This window comes from Neophocaena asiaeorientalis, unplaced genomic scaffold (genome assembly GCF_003031525.2).
Source record: "Neophocaena asiaeorientalis asiaeorientalis breed wild unplaced genomic scaffold, Neophocaena_asiaeorientalis_V1.1 scaffold134, whole genome shotgun sequence".
Lineage (NCBI taxonomy): Eukaryota > Metazoa > Chordata > Mammalia > Artiodactyla > Phocoenidae > Neophocaena > Neophocaena asiaeorientalis.
Window position 1 is genome coordinate 32,429,765 of NW_020185339.1, and position 23,655 is coordinate 32,453,419.

The window sequence follows — 23,655 nt, forward strand, 5'->3', positions numbered from 1 at the left end:
AGAGAAGTAAAAGACCTACAAAAACAAACCCAAAGCAATTAAGAAAATGGTAATAGGAGCATACATACGATAATTACCTTAAATGTAAATGGATTAAATCCTCCAACTAAAAGATATAGACTGGCTGAATGCATACAAAAACAAGATGCATATATATGCTGTCTAGAAGAGACACACTTCAGACCTAGGGACATATACAGATGGAAAGTGAGGGGATGGAAAAAGATATTCCATGCAAATGGAAATCAAAAGAAAGCTGGAGGAGCAATACTCATATCAGACAAAATAGACTTTAAAATAAAGACTATTACAAGAGACAAAGAAAGACACTATGTAATGATCAAGGGATCAATCCAAGAAGGTATAACAATTGTTAATATTTATGCACCCAATATAGGAGCATCTCAATACATAAGACTAATACTAACAAGCATAAAAGGGGAAATCGACAGTAACACAATCATAGCAGGGGACTTTAACACCCCACTTTCACCAATGGACAGATCATCCGAAATGAAAATAAATAAGGAAACACAAGCTTTAAATGACACATTAAACAAGATGGACTTAATTGATATTTATAGGACATTCCATCCCAAAACAACAGAATACACTTTCTTCTCAAGTGCTCATGGAACACTCTCCAGGATAGACCATACCTTGGGTCACAAATCAAGCCTTGGTAAATTTAAGAAAATTGAAATCATATCAAGTATCTTTTCCAACCACAACACTATGAGACTAAATATCAATTACAGGAAAGAAACTAAAAAATACAAACACATGGAGGCTAAACAATATGCTACTAAATAACCAAGAGCTCACTGAAGAAATCAAAGAGGAAATCAAAAAATACCTAGAAACAAATGACAATGAAAACACGATGACCCAAAACCTATGGGATGCAACAAAAGCAGTTCTAAGAGGGAAGTTTATAGCAATACAATCCTACTTCAGGAAACAAGAAAAATCTCAAATGAACAAACTAACCTTACACCTAAAGCAATTAAAGAAAGAAGAACAAAAAAACTCCAAAGTTAGCAGAAGGAATGAAATCCTAAGGATCAGATCAGAAATAAATGAAAAAGAAATGAAGAAAAAAATACCAAAGATCAATAAAACTAAAAGCTGGTTCTTTGAGAAGATAAACAAAATTGATAAACCATTAGCCAGACTCATCAAGAAAAAAAAAGGAGAAGACTCAAATCAGCAGAATTAGAAAGGAAAAAGAAGTAACAGCTGACACTGCAGAAATACAAAGGATCATGAGAGCTTACTAGAAGCAACTATATGCCAATGAAATGCACAACTTGGAAGAAATGGACAAATTCGTAGCAAAGCACAACCTTCCGAAACTGAACCAGGAAGAAATAGAAAATATAAACAGACCAATCACAAGTACTGAAATTGAGACTGTGATTAAAAATCTTCCAAAAAACAAAAGCACAGGACCAGATGGATTCACAGATGAATTCTATCAAACATTTAGAGAAGAGTTAACACCAATCCTTCTCAAACTCTTCAAAATATAGCAGAGGGAGGAACACTCCCAGACTCATTCTACGAGGCCACCATCACCCTGAGACCAAAACCAGACAAAGATGTCACAACAAAGAAAACTATAGGCCAATAATCTCTCATGAGCATAGATGCAAAAATCCTCAACAAAATGCTAACAAACAGAATCCAACAGCACATTAAAAGGATCATATACCATGATTAAATGGGGTTTATCCCAGAGATGCAAGGATTCTTCAATATATGCAAATCAGTCAATGTGATACACCATATTAACAAATTGAACGATAAAAATCATATGATAATCTCAATAAATGCAGAAGAGGCTTTTGACAAAATTCAACACCCATTTATGATAACCCTCCAGAAAGGAGGCATAGAGAGAACCTACCTCAACATAATGAAGGCCATATATGACAAACACACAGCCAACATTGTTCTCAGTGGTGAAAAACTGAAATCATTTCCTCTAAGATCAGGAACAAGACAAGGTTGCCCACTTTCATCAGTATTATTCAACATAGTTTTGGAAGTTTTAGCCACTGCAATCAGAGAAGAAGAAGAAATAAAAGGAATCCAAATGGGAAAAGAAGGAGTAAACCTGTCACTGTTTGTAGATGACATGATACTATACATAGAGAATCCTAAAGATGCTACCAGAAAACTACGAGAGCTAATCAATGAATGTGGGAGAGTAGCAGGGTACAAAATTAAAGCACAGAAATCTCTTGCATTCCTATACACTAATGATGAAAAATCTGAAAGAGAAATTAAGGAAACACTCCCATTTACCATTGCAACAAAAAGAATAAAATATCTAGGAATAAACCTACCTAGGGAGAGAAAAGACCTGTATACAGAAAACTATAACTCACTGATGGAAGGAATTAAAGATGATACAAACAGATGGAGAGATATACCATGTTCTTGGATTGGAAGAATCAACATTGTGAAAATGACTATACTACCCAAAGCAATGCACAGATTCAGTGCAATCCTTATCAAACTACCAAGGCATTTTTCACTGAACTAGAACAAAAAATTATACAATTTGTATGGAAACACAAAAGGCCCCGAATAGCCAAAGCAATCTTGAGAAAGAAAAATGGAACTGGAGGAATCAGGCTCCTGGACTTCAGACTATAGTACAAAGCTATAGTAATCAAGACACTGTGGTACTAGCACAAAAACAGAAATATAGATCAATGGAACAGCGTAGAAAGCCCAGAGATAAACCCACACACATATGGTCACTTTATCTTTGATAAAGGAGGCAAAAGTATACAATGGAGAAAAGATCGCCTCTTCAATAAGTCGTGCTGGGGAAACTGGACAGCTACATGTAAAAGAGTGAAATTAGAACACTTCCTATCACCATACACAAAAGTAAATTCAAAATGGATTAAAGACCTAAATGTAAGGCCAGACACGATAAAACTCTTAGAGGAAAACATAGGCAGAACACTCTATGACATAAATCACAGCCAAGATCCTTTTTGACCCACCTGCTAGAGAAATGGAAATAAAAACAAAAATAGACAAATGGGATTTAATGAAACGTAAAAGCTTTTGCATAGCAAAGGAAATCATAAACAACATGAAAAGACACCCCTCAGAATGGTAGAAAATATTTGCAAATGAAGCAACCGACAAAGGATTAATCTCCAAAATATACAAGCAGCTCAACATCAAAAAAACAAGCAACCCAATCCAAAAATGGGCAAAAGACGTAAATAGACACTTCTCCAAAGAAGATATACAGATTGCCAACAAACACATGAAAAGCTGCTCAACATCACAAGTCATTAGAGAAATGCAAAGCAAAACTACAATGAGGTATCACCTCACACTGTCAGAATGGCCATCATCAAAAAATCTACAAACAATACTGGAAAGGGTGTGGAGAAAAGGGAACCCTCTTGTACTGTTGGTGGGAATGTAAATTGATACAGCCCCTATGGAGAACAGTATGGAGGTTCCTTAAAAAACTAAAAATAGAACTACCATACGACACAGCAATCCCACTACTGGGCACATACCGTGAGAAAACCGTAATTCAGAAAGAGTCATGTACCACAATGTTCATTGCATCACTATTTACAATAGCCAGGACATGGAAGTAACCTAAGTGTCCATCAACAGATGAATGGATAAAGAAGATGTGGCACATATATACAGTGGAATATTATTCAACCATAAAAAGAAACAAAATTGAGTTATTTGTAGTGAGGTAGATGGACCTAGAGTCTGTCATACAGAGTGAAGTAAGTCAGAAAAAGAAAAACAAATACTGTATATTAACACATATATATGGAATCTAAAGAAAATAAAAATGTTCTGATGAACCTAGGGGCAGGACAGGAATAAAAACACAGACATAGAGAATGGACTTGAAGACATGCAGAGGGGGAAGAGTAAGCTGGGACGAAGTGAGAGAGTAACATTGACATACATACACTACCAAATGTAAAATAGATAGCTAGTGGGAAGCAACCGCATAGCACAGGAAGATCAGCTCTGTGCTTTGTGAACACCTAGAGGGGTGGGATAGGGAGGGTGGGAGGGAGACGCAAGGGGGAGGGGATATACGTATACATATAGCTGATTCACTTTGTTATACAGCAGAAACTAACGCAACATTGTACAGAAATTATACTCCAATAAAGATGTTTTAAAAAAAAAGAAAGAACACTAGAAAAAAAATAAATAAAATAAAACAGCATAGAGATGCCACAAGTGTTCTTAATAAACATTGGTGTCTCATTAGTGATAAATCTGAAATGAATTTCTTATTTTCTTATTTATGATGTTCACTGTATTGGCAGCAAATAATAATGAAATGGTGGATTTAGGCTTTCAAATAAGAATATTACATAAATAATCATGATACCAAGGAACAGTTAATAAGACTTACAGCTGCCCGGTAAGCTTTTTAATTTAAGGCATTTACTAGATTTTCTTTTCTTCTTCTTTTTTTAATAGGAAGAACGATTTTATGCCCAAGCATTTACGTTTTTTTCCATTTGTACGAAAGAAGGAAAATAAACTGTTGAAGTAATTTTGTATTATTTTGTATTTCAGTTCGGTTAGCCAAAATTATGGTTTACACTAAAAATTTTAATAAGAGATGAAATCAGTGGCCCTCATCATTGTTTTACAATATTGACTTCACTTTTTCTAAAAGGTGTAGGATTAGAGCAACACATCCTTAGCTAGCAAGTGAAATACCATTTTGACTGTTAACATGAGTCACTTGTTTAAAATTGATTTAGTTTCTCTTGTTAACCTTTTAGATTTATGATTGGCTTGTGGCAGTGTGGAAACAATCATTCATCTAGTGCCCTTCTCACATATAATAGTTTAATAGGGTATTTAAGCACAATCCTTACAGTGGGGAAAAATTTAAAGGCAGTGGTAAAAGTTCTCCTCTCCCCCAAAGCAGTGTAAGGAAAATCTTTGATAGTATATCCATAAGGTTCTTTTCAAAATAACATACTTCATAAAATGAGATGGAAAGTCGTAGAAGTTATGCAGAGAATGACCTTAAGGAAAAGACTACATGAAAATGTATAGGAGTCTTAATTTTGTAGAATAGCTAATTGAATTAATGAGATAATGATTTCGTTTTGTCTTTGAGTACCCAACTTGAATTTGACCTTTCAAGAATTTTATGCGTTAAAAGACAAAGTTTAAATTTGGAGCAGCATTATAAAAATATGAGTGAGGAAATGTTCTTCTGGGATAAGTTGCTCTCCCTTCTTCTTGGGAGGTGAACTTAGATTCTGCGTTTTGAGATCATTTTACTATCTTCCCTTTCTCATTAAAACTTAAAAGAACATAGAATACTCTCCAAATTTGAATTTAGGATTTTGTTGAAGGCAGCAGGGAAAGGACCTTATTTTTATTACTGTAGGTTCGTCCTATGAGTGACACTGTCAGAGGTGGCAGTGCTCTGATGGGTCTTCTTACACCTGACCTGGATGTTTCCTGCTCTCAGGTGGAGCAGTGAGTGGGCTTGGGGAACTGATCAAGACCTATGGAAATCCATAAAAGGCTGCCTGAGAGCTTCTTTTATAAGGATTTATCTTTAGAACTCTAAGATTTTCAGAGGGATGCAGCATTTTGTGCTAACATAGAAAGAAGCCTAATTATTGTGGTGAAAACATAATTGTGTATGTGTGATAAGTTGAACATAGGTTTTGACTTCTCAATAGTGAAAGGAGATAAATGACACTTGGTCAACCAGGAAGAAAGTTTAAAGGAGTCAGAGACTCGAAGACAATAGATTTTCCAAGTTGATGGCTCTATTCAGCAGTTCCACAGTGGCAGTGAAAGTATTCGAGGGTCGTTCCTGGAATGGGGTTCCCTTTCTCCCCAAATGTTCATAAGTAGTAGTAGTAGCCTACCCTGGGGTAGACAGAGGCCAATCTACTGCTGTGTTTCTCTATTGCTCTTCGCTGCCCCCCACCCCGTACTGTATCATTCACACACAGCACACCTCTGTTCAAATTGCCCTTCACAAGCTCACTGCACACAGGGATTCCCAGGGGGGTGTGGTACATGGGGGCTGTCTCAGGATGCAGGGAATTAGGCCTTTGTAAACTTTTCTATACTAGGTCATTCTGCCACTTTAATGACTCTCCCTACCTCCCGACCTCTTTCCCGGCACATTGGTAATTTTCACAGTCTTTGGTATAATTTTAAAGAGCATTGATTGGCCTCACTCTGCTTGGGTGTATGACCTCAGTTGCACAACTTATCTTTCCAGAGCCTCAGTTTCTTCCTGTGGAAAATGGGGATGATAACATGTACCTCTGGGGATTGTGGTAAAGATTTCATGCCATGCTGCCTGTCGTTGCCACATACATCAGCGCATGTTGAGCCCCAAATATATATGGAAGCCACATTATAAAATAATAATAATGATATTCGCAAATTAGCAGAGCCTATAGCACCTTGAATTGGCGGCCCTGGATTTTAAAGTGTCTTTTCTACTGCATGCCTTAAACTCTGTCCCTTTTCATTGTTATTTTTATATTATTTATTTATCTTTGTCACCTGTAAGTTTCCATATAAATCAGACTTTTGTCATGAATTTAGGAATAATCAGAGGTGTTTGTTGCTTATAACTTTTCAGTAGCTTCTGAGAGATTTTTGAATTACCAACAAGTTCTTGAAGTCACTGTGTTTGTTTCGCAGGTGTAATTGAGCCCATATTCCTAGATTTAGAAGGTAGGAACATGGTATAGGTTCATCAGTAGTTTATGGTTAGATCCAGAGACAGCCCACAAAAGACTCATGGGGGAGAAAAGGAGAGGAGCATCAGTGGTAGAAGTAGCATCTTGTCACATGCTTCTTGTAGGAAACTGAGCCACCTCCGTTTATGAAAACAAGCGCAATTTGTGTGTTGAGAGCAATGCGAAGAGAAACCAGGCAACTAGCAAAGAAAGGAAAAATGGAATATTCTTTATCTTTGCCGTGGTTTTCGCTTGTTTAGTGGTTGTATTCGTGTTTGTTGTAGGGCACCGAATCCCAAAGACCAGACCCAGGAGTTAACCCTCTGACCCTCAAAACCACTCCAGCTCTGTCTTTCAGAGATTGAGGTCTGCTTTGTGTGCACGACCCTTCAACGTTAGCTTTTACCATGTTGGTGAGAATAATTTATCTGTAGATCCCCTTGATGGGACTCTTCTTTCTCTTCACTTAAACATAACTCAGTAGGAAAACCTGTAGGTTCCTATTAAAAGTCGTAGGGGCATTTAAGTGTGTTACCCCATTGTTTTATGTAAACATGTAGATCTTGGTGAAGAAGGGGTGAAAATGAGTAAAATCATGATCCCTATTTATAAAATCTCGGCTTAGAAAAAAATGTAGGCAGATTTTTTTTTTAAACTAGCTTTATTGGTCCAGAAATTTGTTTGTATTTCTATACAGATTTAAAAAGTTGTATTATAAAATAGATAACCCACAAGGACCTACTGTATAGCACAGGGAACTATATATACTCAGTAGTTTGTAATAACCTATAAGGGAAAAGAATCTGAAAAAGGCTATATATATAACCGAATCACTGTGCTGTACACCTGAAACTAACACAACATTGTAAATCAACTATACTTCAATAAGAACAAAAGAAAATTATTTTAAAAAGTAAAAAGTTGTGTTAGCTCAAAAAGTATTGGCCTTTCTAAAATACTAAGTTGGTCAAGTCCTTGAAAGGCTTTTCCTCTGTGGCAAATTATCCCTTAGATTTGTTTCAGTCACCCCTGGCCCTAATCTACCTCCCAGCTAATGTCCTGTGTTCTTCCCGCTCATCTCCTGCAGTCTGGAAGTTCCAAGCTGTGTGAGATTCCTAGATTTACCACGTTTCACACTTGTCCTCACTCTACTCACGCGTCTGCAAATGTCAGTCCCTCTCTCTGCCCGCCTTTGTCAAGATGGCCAGCAAGAGGAATTGCTAGTCTTCTGGCAGCTCTTCTCTCTCAGGACTCACTCTGTTGGCCTCCAAGACTAAGTGGCTTCTTATCTGGTGCTTAAAAGCTTCCTATGTGGTGGTCTGCGGGTGTTTATCTCACTTGTACCTTGGCTGTCTCTGTTCTTCTCGGACCTCTCCTTATCAACTGTGAGCATCTGTGAAGGATGGAGTGGTTTCATTTTCAGTTGTCACTCAGGGACAACTCAATCACTTGGCCAGATTACTCCCCCAAAGGTTACTACAACGTTTGCTTGTTTTCCTTAGAAAACTGAGCCAGACTTAAAATGTAGAGTGGAGATGAATTATTTGTCCATAACTCTACAACAGTAGCCTATCTGAGTGGGGTTTTTTTTGCCTTTCAGTCTTTTTTCTCTGCATTTTTACTTAGTTGTGAGCATAGTATGTATCTTAAATATCATACGTATTATAATGGTTTTTTGTTTGTTCGTTTGTTTGTTTTGCTGCTGCCTCATCTTCCTAGTCATCATCGTTAGTGGTTCTTTACAATTTCATCTAGTAGATATAGCATTATGTGCTTATGCATTTCTTTAACTTCGGATATTTAAGTTTCTTTCCTAATTTTTAGTACATATGGCTTTAATAATGGTAGATTGTATACAGTTACAAATTAAGAATTCCAGATCAAAATAGGAAGTGAGAAGGGGATGCTGGAATCTGAGGACACTGTTACCAGGTTGGATAGGAGATGCTATATGGTTCAGGCTCACAGACTGACCCAGGACAGGGAGCAGAAGCCCATGGACACAGACAGGAGCCCTGGCTATGTTTATAAATGTTTCTTTCTTCCCATTCTTGACCCATCAAGAAACAGTGTGGGGAAGCATAGAAAGGAGCCAAGAATTTGGATTTAGAAGGTCTTGCTACCACTGAGATCTGTGTCCTTTGTGCTGCTTTGGAACTTAACTGCTCTGAACACTTCTTCGTCTGTACAGAGGATGTCTGTGGCATATGATTCGTATAAGAATAAAATGAAATTCAACAGGGGCAAGTGAAATAGATTTGAGGGATCCTTATTGTGGGCTAGGCACTGGAAATGTTTTGTGCTATTTCATCAAATCCTTAAAGAAACTCCATAAAACAAACTGAAAGAGTAACTCACTCCAAGTGCTGAGATCCAAACCCAATTCTTCCATCCTCCAGAGACTTTTGTTCTGAGGCTTCCTAGAGAGACACCGTCTCAACAGATGAATCTGTGATCTGAAATAGTGCAGAAGGGCCAATCCATGGTCTCTCTACAAAGGATAGTTCAGAGAAGAAAAGTATTTAGAAAGATATGAACATATTGAGATGTTTGTACTATTTTTATTACCGACAAATATTGCATAAAACGATTCAAATCTCTAAGAAATAGTGAATCCAGGTGCCAAAGCCTGACTTCCAGCTATGACCTCGGTGTGAGAGAGGCAAAAATAATTGGTTCTGGAGATGGAGAATTAACCAAGTTCCCATGAGAGGATGAATGGGAAGGGCATCAGTAAAAGTAGACTTTTGTAAAGAACTGGGCTTGATTACATCCCAGGGGCTCTGGCATTTCTACGGAGATGCAGGTGTTACAGACCTGGAAGTAAGAGGGAGAGGCCCGTAGTTCTGGGAATGTCAGGATGAATCAGAATGAGGCACAACCCAGAGCTGAGAGACTAGCTGGGAGATGTTTACAATCTTTTAAACAAATAGGAAGGGAAGCTACTATATTACAGAGGTAAAATTGACGAGATTTATCCACTTATTGACATTTTTCTTCTAAAATACAAGTCAGATTGTGTGAGTCCACTGTAGGATTAAGAGCATTTGTTTTGGAATCAGTATTCCTGGGTTTGAAGCCCCAGCCATGTGACCTTGGACAAAGTTCCGTAAGCTACCTAAGCTTCTTTTTATTCATCTGTGAAATGGGAAGAATAATAGTAGCATTCATGGCATAGGTAGGTTGGGAGGATTAAATGAAATAATGCATGTCAGTGACTTAACATAGTAAGTATGAGTACAGAGGAAGTGCTCAGTGTAGGTTTATTATTATCATGTCACACCCTGCTTAAACATATTCTATTGGTCTTCACTAACTATTGGGTAATGTTCCAAACCCTTGTAGTCCTCTATGGTCTGGCTCGATTCCACTCCGTAATCTCTGTGCCAGAGGTCTAGATGTCTTCAAGAGCCTGTCAGATAAGAAGCAAGTTAGGGCTTCCCTGGTGGCGCAGTAGTTGGGAGTCCACCTGCCAATGCAGGGGACACGGGTTCATGCCCCGGTCCGGGAGGATCCCACATGCCACGGAGCGGCTGGGCCTGTGAGCCATGGCCACTGAGCCTGCGTGTCCGGAGCCTGTGCTCCGCAGTGGGAGAGGCCACAACAGTGAGAGGCCCGCGTACCGCAAAAAAAACAAAAAAAGCAAGTTAGGTGAGGCTATGGCAAACTGAGGATCACATGCTCCATCTAAAGAGGACACCTGCCACTCACTATGGTAGATCTCTGCTTTATGGGAAGGTGAGCCTAGTGTGGTTACCTTTGAAGAGATGTTAGAAACCTGGACTTCATATGAAACCTCCCAGTTATTAAATGTGAACAACTAAATCAGAATTTTTAATCAACACTCTAAACAAAGCCTGTCTGCAGGCTGGATACGGTTGCCAGCTTGCACCCTCTGTTTCATGCCCTTCCAAGGCCTTGCAGACTGCTTACTTTTCCTTGGAGAGACTTTATTCCTTTGTGCTTTAGTGCTTTGAGACGCTAGTCACTCTGCCTGGATTGGCCTTGGTTCTTTCTCTCTGGAACTGAATTGTCCTTTTAGACTTGACTCAACCTAACTATTTTCTCGAGCTCATCACTTCCTTTTTTGTGATGCCAGAGCATTGTAGGGATCATTCTATTTCAGTACTTAAGACATGCATTTGCTTTTTTATTTAGAAATAATTATCAAGCACCCAAATGCATACCAGATACAGTCGTAAACTGGAGTCCCTGCTCCTCTGGTGCCTGTATTCTAGAGTGACGTTCATGTATTGGTCCTCCCATGAGAAGGTGAACTCCTTGAGGGCGGGGACCATGTGCCGTTTGTCTGGTTTCCTCAGTAGATACCCAGTGTATTAGTGTCCTCTCGCTGCTGTAACAAATGTCCACAAACCTCATGTCTTAATACAAGCTTATTATTGTACAGTTATAGAGGTCAGAAGCCTGAAATGGGTCTCACTGAACTAAAATCAGTGTGTCAGCAGGACTACATTTCTTCTGGAGGCTCTAGGGGAGAATCTGTTTCCTCACCTTTCCAGTTTCTAGTGCATTTCTTGGTTCATGGCCCCTTCCTCCATCTTCAAAGGAAGAAGTGTAGCATCTTCAAAACTATCACTATGACTTCCTTTCCTGGTCTCCCTCTTCCACTTATAAGGACCCTTGTGATTACATTGGGCCTACGTGGATACTCCAGGATACTCTCCTAACCTCAAGTTCAGCTGATTAGCAACTGTAATTCCATTTGCAACCTTAATTACCCCTTGCCATATAATGTAATATGTTCACAGGCTCTGGGGATTAGGACATGGGCATCTTTGGAAAGGACATTATTCCTCCTACCACAGCTTGGAAGCTGAATAAATGAATAGTGATTGATGAATGAAACTCACAGAGGGTGGGAACCAGTGTTGTGCTAGCTGCAGAAAGGCAGAAAAAGTAGTAAATGTCTCTTCCCTGAAGGAGTTGACGATCAACTGAATCAGGGAGGGGGTGATTGGAGGTCTTCCAAACCTTCCTTCTCAGTTTAAACATCTCTGACTCTTGCAAGCTTTCCCTGACATCCCAGATGAAGATTAAGCCCATCGTTTTGTGCTCCCAGTGCACCCTCTTCTTAGGAATACTTCATCACACTTGTGATGCTGGTTCAATAAATGCCTCCCACTTGATTTTATAGGTAATGAGTACGATAAAACATATGTCTTATTTCTCAATGTGTAGTATTGAGAGGAGTGCCTGGCATATGGTAAGTGTTCAACAGTTTGAGACAATGAATGAATGAATAAATAAATGAAGAATTAGAGGAAAATTAAGTATTTAAACCACCTACTAGTTCTGCACTGGAGCTTTGTAACCTGGGACCATGGACTTTCTGACATGGCATGCAAAATTGGGAAGGCAAGCATATGTACTTTTTTTTCCCAATGGGGAGCAAAGAGCATTTATCAGATTCTCAGTGGAGTCCATGACCAAAAAAAGGTTAAGAAGCTCTCTAAATGTGCAGAGTTCAGAGATGAGATAATTTGGTCATGGTACAGAGAAGGAGGATATTGTCATGGAAAAGACGGATGGAATTCTCCCTGCAGCTAATGGGGCTTTTTGTATCTTTTCTCCCCTCTAGGAGAAGAGAGTGTGCTGCCTCTTCTGACACAGGAATCTAATTCCAAAGCTCGGAGGGGTATTTTAAGAAGAGCTGTCTTTTCTGAGGACCAGAGAAAGGCTCTGGAGAAAATGTTTCAGAAGCAGAAATATATCAGCAAAACAGACCGAAAGAAACTTGCCATCAACTTGGGACTAAAGGAATCACAGGTACTAATGAGCAGGAAGATATCTACTGCTCCTGATTTCTGAAGGAATCCAATGATATCCATTCATTTGGTAACTATTTGTTGTAGTAGGCATAGCACTGGACCCTGAAGCATTATTGAAATGACTTGCATAATTTTTTAGTGGGTGGAAATATATGTCACAATTCCTATTTGGAAATCGGTCCCTTTGCTGAAGAGGTCTAGGTTTTCGCCTGATTAATTCTTCCCAATTGAAGAGAAAAGCGAAGGCTTGTGGCATTTACATCATTACATTGTTTGCTCTGTTTTCAGAGAAACAGGTTACATAATTGCCTTCAAAAGCAGGAACCAATTTTCCTGTCTTTTTCTTCATTTCCAGTCCAAAATCAAGGCATGAATGAGTGACTCATAAATACCCCTTAATAGATTTCATTATTTTGCACTATGGGCTTATGTCAAGTACAGTCAAGTAGTTTCACATTTGCAACCTTTACAAACCTTTCTTGTACAATGATATTTCATATAATTTTGAAATAGACTTTCTAGCTTTTTGGGAAGTGCAGCATACTCCATTTAAAGTTTGGCCTACTTATAAATAATTAACAGTATAAGGCACTAGCATTTTCCTGTTTAATCCTTATTGTAATCACCATATGAAATATCCCCATTTTCTAGATGAGGAAATGTAGAGAGGTAAACAGAGGTCCATGTCACAAAGTGGAGCTGCTTTGGAACTGGGCTCCCACTCCAGGCAATCTGACTCTGGAGTTTGCATTCTCTTTAACCTGGAGCCACCATGTACAGTTGTGCAGGATGTTCACTGCACAAGGCCATTTGGCTAAGAGGGATGGCAGCAACTGAAATGCAGCAGGTACTCTGCTTGTCAAACTGACTTTCCAGGTGCAAGGCTCCTTCCACCTGGAATTTTTGAATCAGCATAAAGGCACTGAAGGGCTAGCAGAGGCTCTGTGTTAACCACCATGCTCTACTGTACTTCCCTCAATACAAATGACCTGGTTTCTAACTTTGGATGTTATTAAACTAGTTATTTTTGGATGAAACCCTTCTTAACCTTGCTTCCTTTCCCTAGGGAAGTGATCTGTCCCCCCGTCCCCCGACTTTTTATAGTCGTAGGAAGCAGTACGAGGTGTGGTAGAGGATAATTGACCTAGATCAACCAGTCTGTGTTTTCCTCGTGTGTGGGACTAATGAGCCCATAACCTTAATTGACTACTCTGTGCCTCAGTTTCTCACTTTAAAAACAGGGACAAATATAGGAATTCTGTCTATGTCACAGAGCAATTTTGTGTCTGTGACAGACAAATCAATAGGTGTATCTTGGTGGTCTATTGTGTGTAAGACACTATGCTAGGTAAGAGGGAATATTGATAAATACTGATTAAGATAAGATAACAAACTGTTTCCATATTTGTATGTTATCTCCCAGTTGTTATCCATAGGCACATAGTTTTACATAGTCGATTATATCGTTTTTAAAATTCAAGTGCCTCAGGAATGAACACTTTTTGCCTTATTGAATTTGGCGAACAGCTCGGAAGTAATTTAACGTTTTCTTATTTGCACATACACTATATCTAATTACACAGTTACTACATGGTATTTATTACGGTAAATTCAAACAAAAGGGAGATTGGTAAAGTTAAAAATGAAAACACATCTGTTCCCTTTCCAATCCAACTCCCTGGTTACTACTGTCATTTATACATGGCTCTTGTTTGAGTTTATTGGCATATCATGTATTATTTTTAAAATAAACTTATATGTGTGTCATATATGCACAAACATAAAAACACAGATACTTCCATAATGACTACTATGTGCCCTTACATTAGATGTTATTTACAGATAATAAAAGTAGTTACTTTGGCTATTTCTGTTTTACAAATGAAGCTGAGACCTAGAATCGTGTATATAATTTTAAATAAAAATGGCATCACACTCTGCATATATTTTAACATCTTCTGAAGGATAATACAAATCACTTGTGTAACCAGAACACAGCTCAAGAGGTAGAACATTACCACCGGGCCAGGAGCCCCCTGCCTGCCCCCTCCCGGTCACTACCTTCTCCTTCCGAACTTTGAACAGCATAGATTAGTTTTGCCTGTTTTTGTGCTTCATATAGATAGGCTCACTCAGTCCATCTTCTTTGGTATATGGCTTCTTTCACTCACCATATGTTTGCGAGATTCATCCATGTGGCTGTGTTGTAGCAGTAGCTCATTCACACTCATTGCTGTGTAGTATTACATGGTGTACCAGGGTTTACCCATTCTAATGGTGGGTGTTTAGATTGTTCCCATTTTGGGGCTATTATGATTAATGCTGCTGACCGTGAGTATTGTTTTGTCCTTTGCTTTTTCTGCCCCCACTCAAATGACATGGGATACATCCTTCCACGTCTGCATACACATGTACTTCATTCTTTTTTAGTGAGTGTCTCCGAGCAGACCATTACATGGATATACTGTAATTCACTTAGCCATCCTCAGCTTTAAGTTACTTCCTGGTTTTTACTGTTGCATATCTTTATGCACTTTAAAAATATTTCTGTAAGATAGGGAACTAGGAGTTGGATTTATAAGTTAAAGTTTATGTACATTTTAAGTTGTGATCAATTTAAAAATTCCTTTCCAAATATTGTATCAAGATATTGAATTATATCAAATTTTACTCTTACTAATAAAGTCCTTTTTTTGCAATCCCTCCACTATTTAAATTTTTGAAAATGTTGCCAACCTCATGGGCAGTTGTGTCTGTTATTTTTTTTCCTAATTATCAGAACTCGGGAATCTTTTGATCACTTTACTGGTCATTTTTCATCTGAATTTAACCTTTTCGTGGCTGCACCATTTTTTTTTCTATTGTCTTTTTGTTGATAGATATGCAGCAATTACTTTGGCTGTTAATCAAAATATTTGGAATATTACGGTTTGTAACATTTTCCTGTTAACAGCTGCCACAAAAATCCCCTCCAAGTTTGTGGCTTTTTTTTATTGTGGTAAAATACACATAACATAAAACTTACCATTTTAACCTTTTTGAAGTGTACAATTCAGTGGCATTAAGTACATTCACCTTGTTATGCAGCTGTCACCACCATCCCTCTCCAGAACGTTTTTCATTTCTCGAAACTGAAACTCTGCACCCGTTAAACAATGACTCCCCATTCCTCCCTCCCCCCAGGCATCAGGCAACCACCATTCTACTTTCTGTCTCTGTGAATTTGACTACTCCAGGCACCTCATACAAGTGGAATCATACTGTATTTGTCCTTCTGTGACTGGAATATCTCACGAGGCATAATGTCTTCAAGTTTCATCCATGGTGTAGCATGTGTCAGAATTTCCTTCCTTTTTAAGACTGAATAATATTCAGTTGTATGTATATACCACATTTTGTTTATTCATTCATCCATCAGTGGACACTTGGGTTGCTTCTACCTTTTGACTAATATGAATAATGCTACTGTGAGCATTGTGTGTACAAATATCTCCTTGAGTCCCTGCTTTTAATTCTTTTGGGTAGTTTGTGGCTTTTTCATATGCTTGTAGCATCTTTATTTGTACAAAAATTTCTCTTTTTTTAATGTAGTCAGATCTAGTTTTCCCTTTGTAGCCTTATTTTTTTATGTCATGCTTAAGAAATCATTCATCTCCCCAAGACTGTAATGATCATCTCTACATTTTCTTCTAGAATTTTTATAGTTTTGTATTTATGTTTAGCTGTTTAATCCATCTGGAATTTGCTTTTGTATTTGTTGAGAGATAGAAATTTTATTTTATGATTTTTCCCAAATATGTACATTTGTCCCAATGCCACTGATTATGAAGAAAGTCCTTTCATGATTTCTTTTAAATTGAGATATTACTCAAAAAATTTCTGGATATACAGAAAAGCTAAGAGGAGAAGAAAATAATTAATGTGGTGAGAAAGACAAAATTCACTAATGGCAACAAATAACTGTCTTGGTGAAAACCCATTGGAAATAGTTGGCAGGCATTCTGGGAGTAAATGCCTACTGCAAATAATAAATGAGTTTGTGAACAGAAGCAAATGCTCTGCTATGTATGCATTAGGACTGGTTTCTTGTGAAAAGCCTGAATCACAGGATTACAACTGAGATGGCAGTCTTTCGGACTCAGCTGCCTGTGGTAGGTTTCTTTTGTAGCCATTTTGGACATTGCCCATCACGTTGAAAGAATGAAAGAATTGTTTTGCCAATCTGGAAAGACCATCTCAGGTAGAATTTTTTACTTCATTGGGAGAACTATCTGGTTGGTACACTTTAATAATTACTTCTTTAGGTAAAAATTTTCCAGTTTTTGTTCTAAAAATAGAAAGCTACTAAAAAAGGGTGCAGTGCAATGCACAGGAAAGCAATGTGATTGGCTTTTAAGCTGTCAGGAAACCAGTTGTGAAGTTTCCTGCTCAAGCACAGTTGACTACACAGTCAGAGGGAGGTTAGTAGTAAAGAGGGACTCAAGTGGGGTGGGGGAAGGTACGGCTCAAATTAGAAACTACCATCATAAGCACTTTTAGGTTAATTACAGTCAATTGTTATTTATTGAGCCTAATTCTTTGAGTCTGATCAATCCTGGAAGTACTCGAACTTGGAAATTATATAAAGCCTGCAATTTATCCAAGCATTATAAAATGTAATCTTAATTTAGTCTCCAGAAGCTTCTGATGAGGTCTGAATGTTTATAAGAGCCTCAACGCTGGAGTGGGACTTTCACGGATTCTAGTCTAAATGCTTCTGTTTTACTAGCTATGTGACCTTGAACTGGTTCATTGTGTTGAACCTAAGTTTTCTTATGTGTGAAATAAGGACTTCTTGCAGTCATTGTGAGGATCAAATTGCATAATCCACGATGAGTGCCTGGCCTGACACCTGGCACAAAATAAACACTCAGATGCTATTACTAGTCAATAACATTTCCTTTGGATAAATAATTTAGCACAGACTAAATGAGGTTTTAAAATATCGAAGAGAGTTAAATCAGTCTTGAGAGATGTCTGACTTTCAGGATGTCATCAGCTTACCACGGTTGTTTTGTTTCATAAGTGTGTGGAGATGCTGTACTAAAGTAATTTCTCAGATACTTCTGAAGTAAAAAGCCACAAGGACTTTGCTAGGCTGGCTCTCAGGATAAGGTATTCTATGGAAGGCACAGTGGAAGAAATTACAGTTTAAAATGCTGAAGTGAAGTAACGTGATGTAAGTGATCATTTTGTCTGATTACTTTATCAATAGGTGAAAATCTGGTTTCAGAACAGAAGGATGAAATGGCGGAATTCCAAAGAAAAGGAAGTGCTTTCCAACAGGTGTATCCAAGAAGTAGTCCTTCAAGAGGACCCCCTCTCAAGATCTGCTCTGGGTTTCCCTTCTCCATGTCCTTCACTCTGGGAAATCTCCCAACAGCACTCGAGTCCAAGATGGAGGGAGAATTCACCAGAACCTTCAGAGAGACTAATCCTGGAGAGTCCAGGGGCATTGGCCCCAGAAGCAAAGTCACTGCAAGGTGCCTTATATTTGTGTTCTGAAGAGGATGCCAGAGACAAGGGTGTACTTACTGGCTCAGTGTGAATGGAAGCATTCTGCCACGTTAACGTAAAGAACAGTTAACTATTAACGTTTGGACTCTTAAGCCTGCTAGCTTGTGTCTCATCAGTGCCTAAAACCTAACACCTTTGGAGTGAAGCATGGACTAATGTTTTAGGAAACCCTCTCCAGTGTTCTCTTATTTGGGTCCTAGACTCAGACTTAATTTGTAAGTGGAACAGAATCTCCCAGAAAGTACGATGGAACTGAAAAGAACGAGAATAATGGTCAGCTCAGTCCTTACTCTGAATATGTGTATATATGCGTGTGTCTCTATGTGTATATATATAAATATTCATTAAAATACATTAGTAGAAATTAGTTTCTCTCTAAATAGTGCATTGAGCAAATTCACTTCCTTTTATATGAAGAAAAACCAGCGATGACTGAATGTTTTTAATTTTTTGAAAATTATGTGAAATTTGGACTTCAGTACAAATTTTCATATCAAAAGAACATTTTTAAAAAACTCTCTACTTTCTGGTTTCTTTCAGTATCCAGATGTAAGTGATTTTTAACAACTCAGCTCAGAGATCCTAATCAAATGAGCCACTATTAGATACATGCACTGAAAGTATGTATTTAAAATTAATCCAACAAGCAACTAGAAGAATTTCTGAATGTAACTGTTAGTACCTTTAATTTCCAAGGCTCTGGACTTTATCAGCCTATCAGTGAGGGAGGGACCCATTTAACTAATGACTATCATTTGATCTCTTTTCTGTAAGGATGGGTCTTAATCAGGGTCTGCCAAATAAAATGCCTTTAAGGGCCTGTCAGGTAAATAGAGGGCATGACTCACCTAAAGATATTTGAGTTTAATAATTTTGAAATACTGTGTTGGCTGAAGAAAACATCTGTGCCAAGCAGTTTGTGACCTCCAACCAAGACTTAAAGAAGTGTCACAGCTCTTAAAATGTTCCCAACTGGGCTTCAAAACCCGATACTGATGGGATCTATAGTGATTTCTGTCTGCACTTTTAGTTATAGACTCAATTTTCCATCTAGGTGGTATGCAGTATATATTAGGTTATTTTTATGTATTAACAAAAACATCACCACAGATGTTTTATGTTTCTTGAGTACTCTGAAATAGTATTATTATAAAATTGCATTTCTGGTAACGATTTGCTTGGTTCATCTAGAATTTTTTATTCCAGGTCCAAGAAAAAATTATGTTTCACTTTGAAGGAAATGAGGCAGAAAAAGGAAATGATGTGGTTTTGAACTAGGTTGTTATTAATCTGTGGACAAGAAACATTAGTAGAAGTTCATGATGTGGAATTTTGTTAGTGAGAAAGCTGCATAAAGAGAGTAGCTTCTAATTTGCTTACGTTCTTAGCTATAGACTTTGAGGGTTTAGAGTTTTAGCAAAGGTAACATTTCAGATGGTAATGTTTTTTGTCAACACCAGGGAATTGTTTTGTATGAATGGAACTTGATTTGGTGTATGCTAGCTTATGTCTTTATCACAAGATCAAAAATCATCTCAGAAGAAGATTGTCTCAGTCCCTCTTTGTGGGAAGCAGAGGCAGGGATCTGCTGACAGCAATTTAAATTTTAAAACCTGTCTTAAAATGATTTATAATATGGTTTCTTTTCTTTGTATAATGTTAACCTCATTTACATTTATCAGGTCCTTTCTGTGTGCTGGAGACTGCTAATAAGCCTTTAATGTGGATTAACTCATTTAATCCTCATGACAATAACCCTATGAAGTGTAGGGACTCTATTACTGTTAGAATTCTTGTTACTCAGACAAGGGGCCCAGACCAGTATGGTCAGGGTGATTTGCCCAAGGTACTGAGGGTAATAAATGGGATTTGACCCCTGGCAGTCAAGTTTCAGCTCTTGAAATCTAACCAACCATGCGGGGGTGTCTACCACTGTGAATGTATTCACCCAGCTATCAGATGCATTGTAAGACATACATTTTGAGGATTGCAGAGAAATTTATTAAAGAAATTCAGAAGCACGTTGTACTTTATAATCTCTTACTTGGGGAATGATTTTCTCTTCAGTATCTTCTCTATTAATTTTGAAGTTTGGGGAAAGTAAAGAATCACAAAAGTCTTCAACTTTGAAGTCTCTGTAGAGAGTAGTCACTCAGGAGTGTTTATGAAATGGAAGTGTATTTTTCTATCACTTGTTGCTAGAAATCATAGAGTGCTTATCTATGGTCAATGTTTCTTGAGAATAATTTAAAAATCAAATGAGAGAAACCTGCGTCTTAGCCATCCGATTACCCAGGTTTTAGAAGTGAGCTACTTGGTGCTTAAATGATCTTCCCCCAGGGTTTCATCTCAAGCTCTGAGACCCAGCAGAGGCTTCTCTCTGTATGATTAGCCTGATAATCGTATACACAGATACATTTTTTTTTTTTTTTTTTTTTTTGACATCGGCAGGCGGGCTCGCAACCACCGCGCCACCAGGGAAGCCCACAGATACATTTTTTAATTGGCTTCTACCTCAGAGTGTGTTAAAGGCTTAGGAAAAGTACATCTTGAATGAATATATTAGGGGTACTTAGGAAACACACACAAACACGCACATGGTCCACAGGCATATGCTTGCTGTGCCTTGATTTTGCCTTCATTTACCCAGATTGTTGGAGAGAAGTGCTGAGCTTCATATTCTAATTGACAAGGGTCTCCTTTCCCCTTTAACTTGTGCTTTACCAACGCCCCCTCCACCTACAGTGTTCTTACACGTGTATTTCCCTCTGTTTTCTAAATGCAGACTCCTTTTCTCCAAGTGATCACATATGAGTATGTTTTCTGTCTGCTTTCCAGACTAACACTACTCTAGAAAGCACCAGGACCATATAAGCCCGCAGGCAAAAGTGTTTAAAATTTTTTAAAAGACATTGTCTAATTAATCTTAGGTGGAAGAGAAGGAAAAAAATGGTGAACACCATCCTTCAGCTTTTATACAGGAAAATACTTTATAACGCTAAGTATAAAGGGTTGGAAGTATATTACCAGGTTTGGAATGGTCACTGGATCTGGAGACAGTGAAGCCATGATCACTGATGTTTAAAAAGCAACTCTGTTTTCTTAGTAATGAAGTGGTTTGAATGGGGAACCTAATTATTCAGTCTAGTGGTTCACAGCCTTTAAAAATCCATACCCTTGAACATGCCATAGCTTCCAACCAGTTTTGGGTATGTGCTCAGATTTGGCATATACCTCATAATACTCTTCAACACCCACACCTCCCACTCCACCCCCTTAGAATCACACATATACTTCTTCTCACTTTTCAAATATAAAAGCATAATTAAATATAAACCACACGTGCCCTTTCTGGCCCGCTTCATTCCCCATTCTGATGCATTGTTTGCAAAGGTACAGACTCCCCAGCTTGCTCCACCACCGATCCCTTGATGACCAGTGATTTCGTCAAGTTCCGCTGGCCTTTAATAAAACAAAGCTCATTCCACTGCGCTCGTAAGCATGTTAGACACTGCCTCTGCACTCTTTTGAAATCCACAAAAATATTTTTTTCTTTCTGGATCTCAACACTTCTTAAGCATTATGTGTCAGGCACTGTCCTAGGCTCTATGTAAACAAATATGAGGGAGAGCATGGTCCTTGCCCTTAAGGAACTTATGATCTAGTCTTCTTGCCAAACTATTTTTGAAATATTCCGTGTTACCAGTGACTGGATCCAGTAAATTTGGGGTAAAAAATAATCTAACATCCTCCAAAACCCTATCTATCCATTTGCAGTGGTGGTGGTGGATTGCGGGGGGCGGGGGGGTGATTATTGAGTGCTCCATTTTTCAGAAAAATACAAGCTATTTGGCATTGCTGATTTTCTGTGCTCTCTCCCCTCCATTTAGGCCACAATTGGTCCCAAGAGGAGTCAGAAAGAGTCTAAGGAAAGAATATAGTGACTTTTTTGTTCATAGTGCACCCTACCCTCTACTTTCGTCTTTCTACCTTCCCAGCCTCAGATCAACTTGCAACCATGGTGAGTGGTAAGAGCGAAGAAAAAGCAAATAGCATAAGTGGGAGGAAATCAGGATGATGAGTATTCTTGATTATATAGGGAAAGTCTTGCAGAATTAATTTATATCCTTTATAAACCAGTTCTTAAATAAGCAAATACCTTAAGGACAAAGTACTATCCCCCCAAAGATGGTTCTTAGCCTCCAGCTGTTAGTTGGGTTCCATTACATTAGTATTTTTGGTTATAAAAGCTATACATGCTCATTATTAAGAAACACTTGAAAATGTAGCTAACAAAGAAAAATTCACGTAATTCTGCCATCTGGAGATAGCCAATTTAGCTCTTGTGAAAATTTTTCACTTTTGAATGTATGTGTATGTAAATGTGTATGTCTAAACAAATTTGGGTCCTAGTGTATATCTAGTTTATCCTTTTTTTTTTTTTACTCAACTTTATAGAGAATATTTTCCCATGCCATTAAAAATTCTTTAAACTGGTTATGACAGCTGCATAATATTATTTCTTTGTAACTCCTTCATTTCTTGAGGTGGACCAGGGGATGGGGCCAGGAGATGGTAGGTCATGGGAAGAATGATCTTGGGCTCCTGTACCAAAAATTTACTTAAGAAAAACAATCTGATGCTTGTTATTTCTTTTAACTAAATGAAAGCCCAGCAAACTAGATGTAGAGTGAAAATTGAGGAAGTTTGGGCTTATACTTTCAGTGGTGTTGAATATCAAGGAATATCAAATATACTACCTGGAGAGCCTCTTCCAAAAATCCATCATGAAATTTATCAAAACAGCCCCCATCCATTCAAAATCCAAGGGAGTGTATACACGGATTTCAGTACGTAGCCAGCAGCAAACATAACTAGTGTAGGGTAATAGTCTACCTCTCTTTAATTGTGCTTTATGGTCACATTGATATATTAGTTAGCTTTTTCAGGTACATATTTCTGTTCACAATGTGGACAGAGGTCAAGTAAGCTAATGGGTATCTGACGTGTGTCACCATTTTGAAGGTTTCGTTGATAAGGCTGTTTTGCCTGTCCAGTCTAGAATTCCCCAGCTCTCACAACTCTATGCATATTCTCTCAAATGTGCTTGAACAACAGAAATTATGGAGAGAATCTTTTGGGATCAGAACATTCCAAGGTTAAAAGAGAGCCTTGAATGTTATCTAAACCCAAAATAGAACCATTAAGTGCTTGATGCTAATCAAAAGTCAAAATATCAAGCATGTTAAATTTGAAAAAAGTGCGTGTCATAACCAATTTATAATGTAAATCTAATCCTATTACAATGAATTTCCATGGTGGTTGTCTAGGGCTACCATAACAAATTACCATAAACTGTGTGGCTTAAAATAACAGAAGTTTATTCTCTTAGAGTTGTGGAGGCTAAAAATCTAAAATTAAGATGTCAGCAGGGCCTTGATCTCTCAGAAGGTTTTAGGAAGCCCCCTCTTCAGCTTCTGGTGGTGCCTCTAGGAATTCTTTGGTTTGGGCTGTGTGACTCCAGTCTCTACTTCTGACTTCTTATGTTTTTCTCT

General features: G+C 38.1%; 1 protein-coding gene across 1 annotated transcript in view; it reads left to right on the forward strand.

The window, feature by feature from the left end:
• Positions 1-18,464, forward strand: part of DBX2 (developing brain homeobox 2) — a 38,487-nt gene extending 20,023 nt beyond the window's left edge. The window contains exons 3-4 of the mRNA XM_024737116.1: positions 12,355-12,542; positions 17,799-18,464. Coding sequence (XP_024592884.1) covers positions 12,355-12,542; positions 17,799-18,131 — 521 coding nt within the window. The 3' untranslated portion in view covers positions 18,132-18,464. The remainder of the gene's footprint in view (positions 1-12,354; positions 12,543-17,798) is intronic.
• The last annotated feature ends 5,191 nt before the right edge of the window (positions 18,465-23,655 follow it).